This window comes from Podarcis tiliguerta (genome assembly GCF_965153285.1).
Source record: "Podarcis tiliguerta genome assembly, chromosome: 3".
Classification (NCBI taxonomy): domain Eukaryota; kingdom Metazoa; phylum Chordata; class Lepidosauria; order Squamata; family Lacertidae; genus Podarcis; species Podarcis tiliguerta.
Window position 1 is genome coordinate 38,948,159 of NC_139536.1, and position 19,577 is coordinate 38,967,735.

A 19,577-nucleotide genomic window follows, 5' to 3' on the forward strand; every position below is an offset into this window, starting at 1 on the left:
GATTTACAACATAAAACAAATGTGTAAGGAGAAAGTCCAATATGGTCATACTTTAAATTCAAAAGAGGAAGTTTTGCAGCTGCAGTCAAGTTTTCTGATAGCTATTTTGGGTGTCTCTAAGTGCATGTCCTCAACAGAGATTTGTTCTGAGGTTCATGAGATCTCAGTGCAATCAAGTAGCTAGCTAAATACTGTTAAGGATTGGTTGCAGGTAATCTTATTTGAAAGAAGGGAGTCAGGAAGATCAAATCTTACATCAAATCTCAAAAGTTCAGAAGAGCTGCCTTCAGATGTACATTTATCTAGTCACTCATTATTACAACCTATCCTTTTGATAGCTCCCTCCATTTATTTCAATACATCAAGATCACCATCAAAGTTTGTTCCATTTCATTCATACTCACACTGAAAAGGTGAGGCAAGCTGATCCTGGTTTATCCTTAAAGGTAATGAACTCTCTGTAGACTGTTCTCCTGAAATCACTTTCTTTGTTGTGGAGTACTTGGGCTTGATAACATATTCCTGTTTTTGGCCATGATGTACATTCATCATCAAAGTCTGGGATGAAAGGGGCATCATTCTGTTTGAAGAAACAAGAACAGAGAAAATATTATTTTCTGTATGTTATTACATACAGGGAATGGCCATTTTGTGAGTGACCAAGTCTGATATCTTACTGCTTCGTGGATATAGCTGATATTTTATATATTTGAATTATATTCAATTTAAATCTCATACTTCCTCCCAAAGGAAGCCCATGGCAGCAAACACATCAATATCATTAAAAGCATTTTTTTAAAGTTAAAACATCATACTTTGAACTCCTATGGTTGCTAATTAAAGGTTGCACATAGGTTAATCAACAAATAATTCGTCCAACATGTGGGCCCAACTGTGGAACAGACACACTTAGTGGGCCAGGAGGGCTTACATACCACATGCAGCCTCTACCTCACGGGAAACTTGTGTGAACTTATGACTATGTCCTTGTCACTAATTTAAAATCATTAAAGTACTACATTGTTATAAACCCAAATATCATTCATTCTAGAGCCCAAGAAAGTTCTTGTGATACACAATATTCTTGGACTGCCTTTATTAAACAATTGTGATAGGCAGAACTGAGCAAAGTGACATTTGGCAAGAGAAATACTGTCTAGACTAAATAAGCCAACCCTAACTCCAACCATCTTTCATAAATGCACATTATTTTCTGTAAGTCTGAAGCTCAGCTGCACAGCCAGCAACTGTTAAAAGAAACTGGCTTTTTTTCAGAATGATTTCTAATATTCTTGACTTTGTTCTATTCTATTCTGTTTCTCAAAGAAAGTAACAATCCAGAGAAACAAATTATATGGGTTGATTTAAGATTCTTAACAAACTCTCTCTCTCTCTCTCTCTCTCTCTCTCTCACACACACACACACACACACACACACTCATACATAATGAACATTTTCTTGCATTTTCTAAACATAAAAGTAAAGGGTAAAGGGACCCCTGACCATTAGCTTCAGTCGTGACCGACTCTGGGGTTGTGGCACTCATCTCGCTTTATTGGCTGAGGGAGCCGGCGTACACCTTCTGGGTCATGTGGTCAGCATGACTAAGCTGCTTCTGGTGAACCAGAGCAGTGCACGGAAACGCCGTTTACCTTCCTGCCGGAGCGGTACCTATTTATCTACTTGCACTTTGACGTGCTTTCGAACTGCTAGGTTGGCAGGAGCAGGGACCGAGCAACTGGAGCTCACCCCGTCACGGGGATTCAAACCGCTGACCTTCTGATCGGCAAGTCCTAGGCTCTGTGGTTAAACCCACAGCGCCACCCGCGTCCCATTTTCTGAATATAAAATGTTCTTTAAAAGAATCTAGTGTTTTTTTTTCAGTTTTCTACATGCTAGAGTATGTACATAGCAAGGATGAGGAAACACAATAACACCATACATGTAACTGAAGGATACAGTAAAGAACATTGCAAGCATAATGAACCCAGCTTAGAATTGTCTGTCACATAGTCTCATAAAAATATGCAGAGGTTTATGAATTGTTTTGGGGACTATTGGATTTCTGTCAGAGCATGTTTGTACCCAGTGGGGGTTTTTGGGAAGAAAAATAGGTGCCGGTATGCACCATGCCCCCCCTTGCCTGCCCCCCCGCTCTCTCATTCCCCCCTCACCTTTGCCACTTCCGCCTCCTGAGTCGCTGCTGCTTCCCACGGAAGGCACAGCCTCACGGAATTGCTTTGACGCGAACCTTATCACCAAAGCACCTTCCAGGAAGCTGCCTGACAATCGTCAAAGTCGCACCAGAGCAGAGGCATTTTGGCGCAACCCTTACAATCACCAAAGCATCTTCCAGGAAGGTGTGTGACAAACATCAGACACATTAGAAATACATAATGATGCTATGTAGAACAGGCGTAGGCAAACTCGGCCCTCCATATGTTTTGGGACTACAATTCCCATCATCCCTGACCATTAGTCCTGTTAGCTAGGGGTGATGTGAGTTGTAGTCCCAAAACATCTGGAGGGCCGAGGTTGCCTATGTCTGATGTAGAACTTCAGATATGATGTTGGTCTGCAAGCCACAGCTGCTGTTATGGATGTTGGCTTGATCACTGAAGAAGACGAGAGACTTGTAGTTGATCACAATAAAATCAAGAGGGCCCAAGAAACAGTTATGAAATGCCTGGATCAGATATTTGATTTTCTTTGTCAGAGGGGTGAAATTGAGTGCATCTTCTTTGACGGCTGTGACGATACAACTAAAGCTATGCTGAAAACAAACAATTCAGATCAGCAGTTACCCAGCAATATTCCGTGTGCAGTAAGCCAGGTGGAAGATATCTCTACCCATTTCACATCAGAGAAAGGTTCAAAGAGAAAAACCAGCTGTTATTGCTAATAATCTGGTAGATTTCATGAAGAAGGGCATTGATAAGAGACTGCAGGCCATTGGTGGTGATTCTACAAATGTTAACACCGGCTGGGAGGGTGGTACCATGCACTAGGTAGAGGTCAAGCTTGGTCATAAGCTGATCTGGTTGGTTTGTGCCCTCCACACCAACGAGTTAACCCTGCAACATTTGATCACAGCACTCAATGGGAAGACGTTGTCTAATGGCAAATGGACATGTAACATTGGCAACATGCTTGACATTGCTACAGAATTTGAAATTGCTCTCCAGCTGCGAGTTTGGTGGACAAAGGATCGTCTGACTTCACTGAGTGATGTGTTCATCTTTTATCCTTTCATTCATTTGCTTTTTAGGAACATAAGCATTGTGCCCCATCTTTTTTTAGAAATTAAATTTTAATTACCGAAACTTAAACTGGAATTTAAACCTTAAGCATTCTTATCTGAAAACATTACAGTCATTGAAATCATTGGAATTTGATTCTGACTAAACAGATTTTTCCAAAATTAAGATGGTAGCTACAATTTTACTGTGTGGATAATGTTGCGGTTGTATCTTTTTGCTTTTTGTCATAGTTTTCATTTTCTGGTGCGAAAGGGCACCTTGAGTCTATGATACAATGGTATTTGATGCAAATGTTCTGGTTAAACAGAAGGCCGTATGTCACCATGGCTGCACATTATCCTCCTGACTCTACATATCAGTCGGTTTTAATCAACCATGTACAATTCCTTGCTAGTGCAGATGCAGAGGAAGTCTAGTGAGAGAAAACACAGTTAAGGAAGAATGGCTCTGCAGAAAGAGTTGCAAATCAGGTTGCAATTATCTAACTTCATCCTCGCACGAGCAATTTTTAACATGTGAGCTGGGTACTCAGTGCAGTAATTTCTGCGGTTGGAGAGACGCAGACATTTTCCAATCTCCAAGACCACGGTAGTTGCAATAGCCAAGTGTGTCACATATTCCTGGCTCATATGGTACAGTTGCTTGCACAAGTACACAACTGAGAGAGACGGGAGTACTCACACAAATGAAAAATGTATTATCATATGTGGACCTAAGAGTTTGCTGAATGTCAGAGCAACTGTTGGTGCCTTTTGATTTGTAAAGCATTCAAACATTGTAGCCACTATTTACTTGGGGAGTAAACGGGCACATATTTTACACTCTCTCGTTTCTTAAATCCAAATTCATCACTCTGGAATGCAGAGAAATGCAAACATAGCTAACCAAAGAACACTGTATCCCTGATTTCAGCCCATGATCAACACGGATAAAGTACGTGAAAAGGAATCTAGCCCTTCTGATGTAAAAATAGGTGTAACTTCAGTCCAATGTCAGCTTGCAAGTAGCAACTATGAGGCTATTTCTGACACATGCCTGAACCAACAAAGTCTGGAAGAACTTGGCATTCTTATTTCAATACCACTTTGCCTATATTTTCTTAAGTGCTCTGGACCAAAAGCCCAGACTGCATACCAGAGGTCTAGGAATAGGTTGTTTTCTTATTTGCAGTAGGTAAATTTAAAGCCTATAAGTCATTCCTTTGGCTTTTAAGAAAATCTCTAGTTTCTTCTAAAAAATGCATTTTGTTCCTCCTTTTTTTTCCTTTACAAGAAATTTCACATTTGATTAAGAACTCTAAAGACTATGTACCTAATATTTTCAAAAATACAAACTGGAAAATAGCTATAATTTTTTTGTTTCTACACTTTAAGGTATTTGGAAAAGCCACATATAAATATCATTTTGGAGCCAAAGAACCACAGCCCAAAATAAGATTTGGACCTGTATTTCTGAAACAGAAGTCCCCATGCTGCCAGAGGGCAGATTTATATTGAAACTGAACAAATATCAAAAAGCAGTTTATGATATGGAAAGGGATCAGCTGTTCTAAAGTGACAAAGTCAAGAATTCTACAACGCTATGCCCAGCCATTGAAATTTTGGACTTCAACTGCTGTAAATAGATTTTCCACATGTAATGGTTTTGTTTGTTTACAAATGCTGCATGGCATTAAAATTTTTTGATCTTGGCTTTGGGCTACAAAGGCAGAAAAGAAAGACAGCTTGACTGGTACTTCCCACTGCAGAATAAATTTCTGCTGAATCCAGAAACTGAATCCTGTCATTGACAAGTTAAAATTATGTAAATAAATAAAATAAATAAAAGCTATAAGGTGTTTACATCCTTAGGGTTAGGTTTGAGAAGTTTCTTTCCACATTCTTTTGATTTACATGGTTCATTACTGGATGTCTGCTCCAGATCTCTTTTCTTCCTCCCGCTCTTAATGACTTCAAAGCAGTACATGCTTGAATTCCCAAATATATTAGCCTAGTTTAAATTAGCATCTTAAGCAGTGAGTTACTACTCATCCAGTGGGGCAGAGCAGGGACCCACACATAACAAAACTGTAACACAGAATCCTCTATAGAAAACAACAGTTAAGATACTGAAGGAAATAAATTCCAGCAACATCACAAGACTTAATGGACTGGTGTGAAAATTGCACATATGATTTTTTTTCACACATGCACAAACAAATTTCAGATTTCTTTTTTTTTTTTTAAGTTTCTATTCAGTATCAATGTTATGAATGCTGTTTTATCTTTCCCATGTTACAGATAAAGTTAAGTGTCAGTACTAATGTAACTTCCAAATACTGTAATGAAATAAAACAGTGAGATGAGACCCGCTGTTCAATGGGCTTTATTACTTCATTTTAATTGAGCCATGGGGCTTGAATTAAAATTAATTAAATCATGGAGGGGCAGTCTACAGGACTGCTAGTCATGATGGCTATATGGAAACCTCCAACTTCAGAGGAAGTAAGTTGCTGAATAGGAATCTCTGGAAAGCAACAGCAAAGGGATCTGGTTGGTAACCAGTGCCTTTTCAGAGTGGGCACTCAAGGGAACACAGTACCGGCACTATTCGTTGTTGTTAAAAAGTGTAGCACTTACAACTTGGTGAGTACTGGCACCTATTTTTCTAGGGAAAAAAGCAGTGGTGGTAACCCAACATGGGGCCTTCAGGTGAAAGGCTGGAAACAAACAGAAAAATAATGAATTCAGAAGTCCAACAAATACCTTTCTCCTGAAACAGACATTTTAAGGAAGCTTTCTGTTTTTTATTATTTAAATAATTTTAATGTATACCACTTGAGACATGAGTGATCAAGAAGTATGTAAAGGTAAAGGTACCCCTGCCCGTACGGGCCAGTCTTGACAGACTCTAGGGTTGTGCGCCCATCTCACTCAAAGAGGCCAAGGGCCAGCGCTGTCCGAAGACACTTCCGGGTCACGTGGCCAGCGTGACATCGCTGCTCTGGCGAGCCAGAGCCGCACACGGAAACGCCGTTTACCTTCCTGCTAGTAAGCGGTCCCTATTTATCTACTTGCACCCAGGGGTGCTTTCGAACTGCTAGGTTGGCAGGCGCTGGGACCGAACAGCGGAAGCGCACCCCGCCACGGGGATTCGAACCGCCGACCTTTCGATCGGCAAGCCCTAGGCACTGAGGCTTTAACCCACAGCGCCACCCGCGTCCCTAAGAAGTATGTAACTACCTTAAATAATACATGTATCAGCTAGAAGACTAGCACATTTGAATGCAAGTTTTGTTAAGTCCCATTTTGCAATCCAATCTTTGAACCAAATATCTTTGTACCACATGCCTAGCCAGATCTCTTAAATACAAGAGGTTGTATGCCACACTGCTGCCTCTTGATGGTGTGAGCTGCCTTTTCATGTCTTTTGCACAAAGTACCTTTGCTGGACCAAAAGCAACTGCCTGCCAGTTTTCTTAGAACTTAAATGCTTATTTTGCCTGCCCAAAACAGAACCTGGACATTCACATTTGTATGAAACAAAACCTACATGATGGATTCCTAAACTTAAATCTAGGGTATCCATGGGTGGGATTCTGTTCACAGAGCTTTCCTGATAGGGCCAGTGGAAAAAAATTATTTGCACCTTCAAAAGCTGCTCCAGAGAATCACAGAATTGTAGGGTTAGAAGAGACCTTGAGGTCCAACCCAGAAATCTGAGCTAAAGCATCCATAACAGAGGGCCATCCAACCTCTGCTTAAAAACCTCAAAGGAAGGAGAGTCCACAACCTCTCAAGGGAGGTTCCATTCCGTACCATCAGAAAGTTCTTCCTGTTGGTTAGTCAGAATCTCCTTTCTTGTAAATTGAAGACACTGGTTTAGATCTTCTGGAGCAGGAGAAAACAGGTGACAGCCCTTTAGATATTTGAAGATGGTTATCCTATCTCCTCTTATCCAAGCTAAACATACCCAATTACCTCAACTATTCCTCATAAGGCTTCTTTTTCCAGACCCTTGATCACCTTGGTCTCCTTCCTCTGCACACGTTCCAACTTGTCAATATCCTTCTTATATTGGGGTGCCCAGAACTGGACACCGTACTCCAGTTTCATCTGATCAAGGCAGCATAAAGCGGTACTATTACTCTGGTCACTATACTTCTGTTGATGCAGTCCAAAACAGCATTAGCCTTTTTTGCTGCTACATCACACTGCTGACACATGTTAAGCTTGTGGTCTGCTAAGACCCGTAAACCCTATTCACGTGTACTACTGACAAGCCAGGTGTCCCCCATCTTATAGTGGCGCTCTCCTGCCTCCCTTGCCAGGAAGCTCTCTGAAGCAGCAAGAGTTGGAAAATTGGAACCAGTGAAGAATGCCCACCTCCAGCAGGTACTTCTACTGTAATCTCTTTTTGTACAAGGATGGGACACACTGGATCCAACCTATCATACACACACAAAAAACTTCCTGTGGCACTTATAATAGCAGAGCTGGCCCACCCATGAGGCTGGGTGAAGCAGCTGCCTCAGGTGGCAGAAGCAGAAGAGGCAATGCCCCATCCACCCCACCACTTCTGCCAGTACCAGAATTTCAATGGAGGCAGGGGCATTCCAATGTGCAGTGTTGCTGCTTGTCTTCTGCGCCCCTGGGGGCTAATAAAATGAGTGACAATGCCTTGTGGAATGCCCCACTCCACCTCAGTGGAAGAGGGCATTCTGCTAGCATCATAAGTGGGGGTGGCGGGGTCACAGTGCAAAAAATGGGTGGGGCATAGTGGTTGGCACATCTCAGGTGGTGAAATGGGTCAGACCACCCCTGCATGTAATTCTCTTTTAAGAGGAAACCCAAGCAAACATTTCCTTTCACTCTATTCAATCAAACATTTGTGGGATGAAAGGGGCAACTGAGCTTTCATGAGGTGATTATCCAGAACTAGGGTAGAAATATATGACAAGGTCCCATGATACGAATTAACTAGTGTTGTCCTTGGCAGATGTTCCTTCTTTTGTAATGTATTGGCCATATTAGCAATCTGTTGCTTAAACCCACAGAAGAAAAGGAACAACAATCTATGCATTTATTCATATCCAAGTAACCCCAGAGGAAAATGCGGCCCAGCTGAGTGTTCAACATCAGGCATATACACAATGAGCAAAAATAGGTGGTTCGAAATTATGCTGCCAAGGAATGACATCTTCCAGGGAACTCAAACCAGCCTCTTCAAATTCTGGCAATCTGTGGTATGAAAATAAATATAAGGAAAAAGAAAAGCGAAGTTTGCCACCTACTGCCCAACAGCATAATAGTAAACGCTCGCATGGAGTTCGCTCTGCATTTCTGAAAGTCTACAATTTGTCTTTTTACAGACTGTTATACACTTTCATGTAGTGCCCTGCACCTCCTTTCTCCCTCTCCTCTGTCCCAGAAAAATACATTCATTAAGAAGGAAAACATTTCAATTCATAAATTGAAAAGAAACACAGCTAACTAAAATAGAATTTTGTATGAGAAGTATATAATCAATGTGACAGGATTACAATAAAAGTTTATTATAGCATACAGGCTAGCAAGGAATCCCTTTGAAAAGGGGCCAACAATGTCATGTGTTCTCCAAGCCTGCCCTCACGTTAGATACTATGGAAGAATAAAAATAATGCTACAGTTTAGCACATACTTTAAGAAAACTGCTATTGCACTTTCAATTAAACCTTGCCTACAAAAGCTTGTGCCATAATAAAAATAGTGCCTTTTGTAAACATCTGAAGCCTACAGTGCAAGATTCAAAACTTGAGGGCTTAGAGCCTCTTCTAGCTATGCTGAATTCTGAACATTTGGAAAATACAATGGTACCTCGGGTTAAGTACTTACCGTATTTTTCGCCCCATAGGGCGCACTGACCCATAGGACGCACCTAGTTTTTGGGGGGGAAATAAAGGGGGGGAATTCTTTTTCCCCCAGGCACGGGGCTGGGGCAGGGGATGCCTGAGCTTCCCCCAACCCCAGCCCCCAGAACAGGCTGCTATCCGCAAGCCTAGGGAGCCCGGTGGGAAGTCGAACCGGTCTCCCCAGGCTTGCGGATATCTGTCCCCCGACCTTGTGGGGCTGGTGGCGGGGAGAAGCGCGCTTCTTCCCAGTGCCAGCCTCCAAACCAGGTCGGGGAACAGCGGGACGGCGGCACTCCGCCTCCCCGCTGTCCCCCGAGCTTGTGGGGCTGCCCAATATCTGCATGAAGCCCGGGGCAGCGCCCCAGGCTTCGGGATGCAGGCTGCTATCCGCAAGCCTTGGGAGCCCAACGGGAACTCCCGCGGTGCTCCCAAGACTTCCGGATAGCTTCCTGAAGCCTGGAGAGCGAGAGGGGTCAGTGCTCTCCAGGCTTCAGCGAAAGCCTGCATTCGCCCCATAGGATGCACACACATTTCCCCTTCATTTTTGGAGGGGAAAAAGTGCGTCCTATAGAGCGAAAAATACGGTAATTTGTTCCGGAGGTCCGTTCTTAACCTGAAGCACCACTTTAGCTAATGGGGCCTCCTGCTGCTGCCGCCACGCCGCAGGAGCACAATTTCTGTTCTCATCCTGAAGCAAAGTTCTTAACCCAAGCTAATATTTCTGGGTTAGAGGAGTCTGTAACCTGAAGCATATGTAACCCGAGGTACCACGGTAACTCATTTTACAAGAAGTATTTTCAAATCATTACACATCACCAAAAACTAAAATAAAATAAATAGACCTATAATTCAATTCCCATCTGCATATGCCCATATTCAAATGGTATGAGCAGGCATTAAATACCTTATATGAATGCTAGTATCAACAGCTCCAGCTGTAGTTAACAGAGGATACCCTACTGATCAAAACTGCATTCCCTGAGTTCACTAATTCACTTGAAATCTTTGTTATTCTCAGGGAATATCATAGAAAGTCAGCACAAGCCAGATACCTTAGAACTCAACTAGTTAACTGGATCCTGTCTGGGCTGTTCAGGCATCGAGTTAAAGCGCTCTTTGCTCTGCTCTTCCATTGTGAACAAAGCTAACATCTATACTAGGATTTTCGGTGGAGGTTTGAATATACTTACTGAGGGCTGATTAATACAACCTTTCTCACTTGTCAAGATGTATACTGACATGGAGTGTTAAGACAGTTGGGCAATTTTACCACATACTCAGATGGAAATTTTGTGATTTTGGCACATCTAGCGAATCAATGGCAGACTCAACTACAGCATGGACCGAGTCAGCCAATGTCCCAACACCTAAGGGTCACCTTACTCAATCACAAAGAAATGCTGTATTGGATGTTGATCAGGTTTCCATAACTTATTCAAACCAATGCCCTCCACCCCACCAATTAAAGGGGGGGCAGAAATAGAGATTCCATAAACATTCAAGAAAGAGGAAAAGTTATTTTTGCCAATTTCCCCTTCCCCCAGCAGTCTCCTGAAAATCTGCTTTGAGAGGGTGGCAGAGAAGGCTACAGGGCAAAAGTGAAAATCAAACATCAACCTCTTCTGCCTTCTGTAAGAAGCAACCTCTGCTAGACTGCCATCAGAAGGAACCACTCAGTTCATAAAAGACCCGCTTTGCATTAAAGTCAAAATCTCCATGTTACATGACAAAGGATGTCATTGAGAAAGTCTTGAGGAAATAGTAAAGGACTGGCTGAAAGGACTAACAGAACTGTTGGAGAAGATGTAAACAAATATAAGTGCGCTATCGTCATCTAAATAGCACCACACTCTGGATAACAATAACAAAAAAGCCTATGAAAAATATAGTATTCACCAATTGTTCAGTTTGTGAATAAAGCATCACTTAGTTTGGACTAATTTTACTGTTTTTTGTCAAGCAGAAAATTCCTCCTAATTGTGTTGTTCTTTGATAACAGAACATATGAGGCAGACACTTTATAAAATAGGAAAACGAAACTGTAAAAGCACAATGGTTAGCTGACAGCCTCAGAGACAGCATTCATTCTGTCATTTAAGAATTGATTAGATTGCTTTTGACAATGTCCAGACTGCTCTTTTTGTCTTTTATTGCTGCAGTGTTTTTCAAATCCTCTGTTGTCCTCTTACTCAACATGACCACCTCCAATCCAGCACTTTCTCATTCTTATTCTACCTATTTTCCTGTATAAATTTGACCCTGTGATCCTGAACCATGCAGGCTGAATTGCAACTCTTTCATCGCTTACTTTTTTTCTAGGACAGTCACTGATCTTACTACTGCCTACTGGTCTGTCAGTGAGGGTGTGTGCTTTTTTTTTAGTGCAATACTTCTTATTGTATGAGTTATTGTTTCTTTTATGGTCTTTTATGGTTACAGTGGTACCTCTGGTTGCGGAAACGATCCGTTCTGGGGTGCTATTCGCACCCTGAAAAGTCTGTAACCAGAGTGGCGCTTCTGTGCATGTGTGAAGCGCTGAGAGCCAGTGTGGTGTAGTGGTTAAGAGCGGTAGTCTCGTAATCTGGGGAACCGGGTTCGCGTCTCCGCTCCTCCACATGCAGCTGCTGGTTGACCTTGGGCCAGTCACACTTCTTTGAAGTCTCTCAGCCCCACTCACCTCACAGAGTGTTTGTTGTGGGGGAGGAAGGGAAAGGAGAATGTTAGCCGCTTTGAGACCCCTTAAAGGGAGTGAAAGGCGGGATATCAAATCCAAACTCCTCCTCTTCTTCTTCTTCTTCTTCTTCTGCGCATGCGTGAACCACACAGAACGCTTCTGCGCACGTGTGAATGGTGCAGAATGCTTCTGTGCGTGCAGCAAAAGCTGGAAGTAAACACTTCCGGGTTTGCTGCATTCTTAACCCCCAAAAATGCAACATGAAGCGTTCGCAAGAAGAGGTATGACTGTATTACCTAGAGAGTTTTTGTGTGTATTTACACGCTGTAAACCACGCTGAGGACTCTTCTGAATTATGCTGGCAGGATGGCTCTCACACAAAAGCAACATAAACATGGAAGAGCAATGAAACATAAATCTCTACCTCCAAAAGACAATAAACAATGCATATGAAAAGAAAAAACCTAATGAAGACACAATGTATTATCCCACTGAAAGGAACAAACTTATGGGAATCCCATTTAAGTGTTATCACAACAGCGGTTCGTTCATGCTTCTAGATTTCCACTGCTTATCTTCCAAGGTAGCCAGATCTCAGTTACTTCCTCAAATCCAAGTTTTCTCTCCCCCATACCCCATTGTAATCCAGTACATCCCATACGGCAAGTCAGCCAGCCAGCCAAAGATGCTGATAGGTTTTTCTATCACTTGAATGTGGGGGAGGAAAAGGATGTCACTAGCTAATGAACAGATTCACTGTCATTAGCAGAGGCTAATGATCACCATCTATTTGTAGAAACGTTTCCTGATCACAAAAGAAAGGAGGAGAACACTGAATCTTTGCTAGAACTGAACACCAAATGTGAAACATTAAATTATCCTGGCAAGTCTTCTGTAGGAGCAAAGAGGGTAAAATTTGGACCAATTTTACTTGCCAGCCCAGGCTTGCAAACTAACTCCCAAAAAATTCCTGAGTATGATGCACACCATAAATAAATGCCATACAAAACCTTCTGCTTCCCACTCCCCACCCATATCTGCCCCTTTGCTACAAAAAAAAGTACAACTGCTGAAATGCATCCTTTTTTTTCTACAGGAGAGGGCCTTCTGGCCTTGTTCACATGTAATGCTAAGCACAAGAAAAACCAACTTTTTTTTAAATACACAATGAGGGAAAAGACTTACTGTGATTGCATCTGCTGTGGTAATCCGGAGGGTTTCTGCTTTAGTGTAAAGGTCATCTGAGCCATGGGATTGACCTTTTGTTGGACCTGAACCTTCTTTGAAAAGGTCTGCTGAACAGACCGCTGAGGAATAGGCCATGGTGGAGTCACAGGGCCTGGTCCTCCAGGAGAAGCAGTTTCTTGCTTACTAGCATCCTCACAAGTGCTGCCTTTTGTCCCAGGTTTACACACACAAAGCTGTGGTCGCAGACACATCCCTCCATTTTGGCATGGTGGTGAGCAGTTAGCTAAACAAAGAAGAGAGAAACAAATGGAACAATTAAAATCTCTTCACAATACAATGTGAACATTATAGGATTTTGAGGCAAAACTCTTACCCCTTGATTAACCAAGAGGCTTATCAGGGGTAGAATGCCTGCAGGCCAAATTAGGGGTCCAATTTGGCCCATGAGGCTGTTCTCTCCCCCAATAAAAATGCCCACCTGTCCCACACCTAAAGTACGCTTCCAATTGCTCCTTGGCAAGAAAGGTTTGCTGTGTGCACCAATTGGGTGATGAACATTTGGAGCGCAAGCATCACTTGGATTGGCTGCACTGCAGAGTTTGGTATTGGGGACTCTGTATTACAGTCAGTCCCTGCCCATGCTATAAGTACTGGTCAACTGATTGGCACTTACAGCAAACCCCACAGGGAAATGTTTCCCTTGACCATGCGGTCTGAAATCATACTGGGGAAAGAAAGCACCTCACCTGATGTCATGGTGACATCAAGTAGCTCACAAGTGCACAGCTGCACTCACCTGTCAAAGTAACCTGTAGGGCTTGGGAGAGGTTAAGATCCAGCCTGCCAGCCAGATCCACTCCCCTACCCCTGAGGTAAATGGTGCAAACTGGCAGTATATGAATAGGGTTTTGGGTTTTTTGTTGCTTTGACTATGGAGCAGTTACTGATGTAGGTATTTACTGCTACACATAATACACACAGTTTATTTGTGCTTGGCCCTCACATCATGCTTGGCCCTAAACCAATTTGATATCTGCCAGTAAACTAAGAACGTCTACAGGGAGACGATCCCCCTTTCACCAAACTACAGACAAAATCTTCATACAGATTATTTTCTGCAAACAAATACTTCTCAACATAAAAAGGCTCATGTTATCTTCACACATTAGTGCATATTCCCACAAGGTCACAATCTCATTTAAGCAGGAAAGTATATCATTTAAGAAAGGTTTTAAAAGCTCAGTCTCCTGTTCCCAGTAAATTTGGTGTTGTTGATAGCTGGGACACAAAAAGCTCTGTAAATCCTTAGGAGGCTAAAAATCTTTCTGACATTGCTTAGAGATGCCTAGGGCTGTTTCAAATGTTACTAAATTTGCATGTTTGCCATTGGCGGGGTGGGGAATAATTTCACTTGGTAAGCCCTGGGAAGTTCTATTTAGCTGCCCTTGCATATGCAGTGCAAGGCCCATAAAAGTTGTTGCCCACCAATCCAAAGCAGCTCACCAGCCATTTATGCACAGCAACCCCCACTCCTACATCTGAAGTGTATGTGGCTAGGTGAGCCCCTCAGTAAAACAGTGTTGAGGGCTAGTAACTGTTGCAGACTTTTGCGCAAGGGTATAATAAATATCAACATGGACATTGAGTCACTATGAAAGAGGCTTAGGATGCATCTGGGAAAGGCAAATGAGAACTGTGTTTAACAATTTTTTCTCCTACATACAATTTATTGACAGTAACCATTCAGTACATAGATGTTGTCCTGTGAAAATGCATGGAGGTGAGGGGGTGGGAGGGAGAGAGTTGAAGACAAAGCTATACAAATCTTTCCCACATTTTTGTTTGTTTTCACTCTGAAACAAAAAAAAAAGTACACACTCCAATACACATCAAGTGAATTTCCCTCTTTGAAATCAGTTCCATACCGTCAGTGAAGTTTGTGAGCTGCCTTCCATCTGGACTGAGAACCAATTGTTATTTCCAAAACTCAGATTGCTTTCAGATCCCAAACATATATAAAACATAACCTCAGTGTTCTTTTGTCCTCCCTGACTCAAGGGGCCTTTCATAGTATATAACATACTGTGGAGAACTGGCTATGTCAGACAAGCTCTTTAAGAGCAGCCTAACACCTGCTAAATCATAACAATTAATTCGGGTGAGAATAAGAGGGGATTAGTGCATTAGCATGTAGTTGTTTTGGACACAAGTTCCATTCAAAGTTCTTCTGAATCCCCTCTAGCTAAGGCAGACGGGGCTTTGGCAAAGCACTTATGTTTTAATCTGCCACTGGATCACTTACCCCAGAACAATTCCATACCATTCCATCTACAAATAATAGGAATATATATTTGTATTTCACCAGTGTGGCTGATTTTATTAGCTTATTGAAAAATCAACCATTGATTTTATGTCATGAACCGCCCTGAGATCTATTGGTGAAGGGCAGTATACAAATTTAATGAATAAAACAAAGTAAAATAATCACATTCAATGCCTGAGGGGGTTCTGCACCCACGTGTAGTCATATTTCCTGGCTGTTCCAATATAAACTCATTTTTTCGTCTCACTCTCATCTTTTAAGCATGTTGTGGAAGGCTCGTTCCTTTTAAATATATTGTCAGGTGAGCATTTTAATTTTTGTGTATTCCTGATTTTATCTTACAGTCATACCTCGGGTTACAGACGCTTCAGGTTACAGACGCTTCAGGTTACAGACTCAACTAGCCCAGAAATAGTAAGGGTTAAGAACTTTGCTTCAGGATGAGAACAGAAATCGCACGGCAGCAGGAGGCCCCATTAGCTAAAGTGGTGCTTCAGGTTAAGAACAGTTTCAGGTTGAGAACGGACCTCCAGAACGAATTAAGTTCTTAACCCGAGGTACCACTGTATTTTAATATCTGTTGTTTTATTTTACTATGCAAGTCATTTTGAGGCAGAGTGCAAAAAAGTGACATATAATAACAATAGTAATGATTCCCTCTTCTGCCATTCAAATTCAATGTGCTGCCCTCCCACTTCATGCCTGCCAAAACTCATGACCAGTTCCAACTGGTGCCCTCAACTGTCACTTCACCCAGAAGATTGCTCAATAATGTAGAGCTGGAACATCCGGGGACTGTGGGGAGGCATGCAACTTATTTCCTCCCCCCACCCCTAGTTTCTCTTACATCTGCTGCCAGAGCCAGAGGATACGTGAGACAGAAGAAGCCCAGTGGGCAAGCTACAGCCTGTGAGGCACTATCTTCTTCTGGCTCTTTCCACAAGCAGTTCCATGCCAGAAAATTCAAGTGCAGAGTGAAAACTTGGAACATCAGAGACCTAGGGAGAAATGTATGCACACCTTTCCCATGCCCAGTAACTATTATGCAATTATCTAATTTATTAAATTTTCAACATAGTGTAAGCCACCTCGAGACCTTCAGTTAGTAGGTGAGTTTAAATCCTTCAGTTAATTACGGTAATTAATTTGAGTTAAGGTATTGCAAGCTGCACTGAGGATTCCAAAGTGCAATCGGGTCTCAGAGCCTTGCCTTAATTTATCTATCACAGCCTGTGGGTTCTTCTCTCTTCTGGAAATGCATGAGCTGAAATCTTCCCTCTATTGGCACTTTTCTGCTCCAACATGCTCCCCTAGTGCCTCCCTATTGGTCTCAGACTGTACCAACTCCAGCCTCCCTTGGCTGCCTCTGCAAACAATAACTCTGGCTTTGTGTTTTGGTTTAAGAGATCAGCTTCACTCCAGCCCAAATCTGATAAGGTCTTGGCAACATGTTAATCCATCTTTCATTTACCCAAGTTAGTATAAATATTCTCAACTGGGTTACCCATCATTCCCAGCATAGCTGAAAATAATTATACTTGACATTCCCAACTGGGTGGAGAAAACCTAAAGACATGTTGCTGGGAAGTTGGCAAAAGAATTAAAAATAAAGACTAGAACTCAGGTTAGATTACTGCAGCACTATATATTCATATACAGACAAACACATATATGCAACAAAAAAAGGAAGAGTTTATTTTTATTATAGTGAAGACACATAATTAAAGATCCAGGTTAGGTGGTGCAAATAAAGGATGAAATGTGCAGGAATGCTGCCATCCATAATTTCCCAAAGTTACATAGGAAATTGATGCACAGATCCCGAAGACATGTTTTGTGAGATTCATAAAATCTGTACAATTTTCAGACACGGGAAAAGGTCAGACACTTCTGTTTCCATTTGTTTATGGTCTTGTGGCTTTATGATATTAGTGTACAAACATCACACTAAGTCCAGCCTTGAGGATCCAGACACACCAGCATCCTATTTGTTCCTAATACTTATTGAATCTCAAACAAAATACATTTACTGGGACTGTATAGAAAAAATACATCTAGGCAACTGTAGAATCCAATATTACAGTTCAGAAACCTATTTAACAAGAGCAAAAGTAATTTACATGAACCTCCCAAATGTTAAATGTCAAAAAATGAGCATTCAAAGAAAAACCCTCCCTCGCTTATGATAATGACAAAGGAGATTTATAAACATTAATGGATTTTCTCCAATATTTCCCCAAATAACTAAGAAAAATTATTAAGCCTAACTCTTTTCTAAAAGGCAGGTGTTTATTTAATTATAAATTATATGTTAGCTATTAACCCTGAAGCCAGAATCATACTTTGGTTAAATCCATGAAGTTCATCCAGTTTTACATATGATGACTATAAAACACTACACAATTTTCTCCTCTTTTATCATCTGGCTTCAGCACACAAACAAGCAGCAGCATGTCCAATTCACATGTAAAGGGAATAAATTTGAGTCAAATTGCTTTTTATGCAATCGCTGGCAGCAGGTGAGAAAATGTTGTATTGTGTCATCATGGCAATTTCCAGCTGCCCTTCCATTGAAGTTACAATACCAAACAGTATCAGATCACCAATGACAAAACGCAAGGCTCTAGATTTAGCTCAGGATAAAAAGGATTTTACCCCTTGTGCCTATAAAAAACACTATATATATATCACACACACACACACACACACACACACACACACCATCCAGTAAGGTAAGTTACAGAAAGCAAAGAGTAAGGTTACCATAACTTCCATCATAGAGCTTCAGTTTGCGGATGACAACATAGTGTGTGCACGCTCAGAGGATTACCTCCAAACCATCTTGCAGAAGCTTACGAAAAGCTTGACCTATCACTCAACATCCAAAAAACCAAAGTGCTGAACCAAAAAGTACAAAATAACCCCTCTGCAGCGCCACAAATCCAACTCAATGGTGTAACGTTGGAAAATGTCGATCACTTCTCCTACCTAGGCAGTTATCTTTCCACAAGGGCCAACAATGATGCTGAAATCCATCATTGCCTGAGCTCTGCGAGTGCGGCTTTCTCCCAATTGAAGTGCAGAGTGTTTGGGGACCGGGACATTCGCAGGGAACCAAAATGCTTGTTTACAAAGCTATTGTACTACCAACCTTACTATATGCTTGTGAAACATGGACCACCTATAAACGCCATCTCCATCTCCTCGAAAGATTCCACCAACGGTGTCTCCGAAAAATTTTACACATCACTTGGGAAGACAGGCGAACTAATATCAGTGTACTGGAAGAAGCAAAGATCACCAGTGTTGAAGCAATGATTCTTCAACATCAACTTCGTTGGACTGGTCATGTTGTGCGGATGCCTGATGATCGTCTTCCAAAGCAACTACTCTATTCCGAACTTAAAAATGGAAAGCGTAATGCTGGTGGTCAACAAAAGAGGTTTAAAGACTGTCTCAAGGCAAATCTAAAAAAATGTACTATAAACACTGACAACTGGGAAACACTGGCCTGCGAGCGCTCCAGTTGGAGAACAGCCTTTACCAAAGGTGTCATGGGCTTTGAAGACACTTGAACTCAGGACACAAGGGAGAAGCGTACCAAGAGAAAGGAACGCTTGGCAAATCCACACCGTGATCAACTCCCGCCTGGAAACCAATGTCCCCACTGTGGAAGGACGTGTGGATCCAGAATTGGCCTCCACAGTCACTTACGGACTCATTGTTAAAACTGTGTTTATAGAAGACGATCTTACTCGGCTACGAGTGATCACCAAAGAAGAAATAAAGTTACAAAGTGTTGTTATATTAAGGTTGTACCTTATTAACAGCCCAATTCAATGCATCTTCTCTAAGAAGTAAGGATGAAGATCTCATCAGCAAATTCCTCTTAAATACTGTATCTGGGGATCTCAAGAGCTAACACTCAACAGCAGGCCTGTACAGAGTTTGTCTGAGGCTCAGGGCAGGAGTCTTATTAGAATAAAGTTATAAAGTCAACGCCGGTGACACTTAGGGTTGCGGGTGGCGCTGTGGGTTAAACCACAGAGCCTAGGACATGCTGATCAGAAGGTTGGCGGTTCGAAACCCCACGACAGGGTGAGCTCCCGTTGCTCGGTCCCTGCTCCTGCCAACCTAGCAGTTTGAAAGCACGTCAAAGTGCAAGTAGATAAATAGGTACCGCTCCGGCGGGAAGGTAAACGGTGTTTTCGTGTGCTGCTCTGGTTTGCCAGAAGTGGCTTAATCATGCTGGCCACATGACC

The 19,577-nt window shown here is 42.0% G+C and overlaps 1 protein-coding gene across 11 annotated transcripts in view; it reads right to left on the reverse strand.

Annotated features, from left to right (window-relative positions):
* LTBP1 (latent transforming growth factor beta binding protein 1) overlaps positions 1 to 19,577 on the reverse strand; it is a 180,216-nt gene that overhangs the window by 148,030 nt on the left and 12,609 nt on the right. For all 11 annotated transcript variants that reach the window (XM_083432124.1, XM_083432120.1, XM_083432127.1 and 8 more), the window contains exons 3-4: positions 12,990 to 13,275; positions 405 to 580 (exon numbers count right to left, since the gene is read on the reverse strand). In XM_083432124.1, the coding sequence (XP_083288250.1) occupies positions 405 to 580; positions 12,990 to 13,275 (462 nt within the window). The remainder of the gene's footprint in view (positions 1 to 404; positions 581 to 12,989; positions 13,276 to 19,577) is intronic.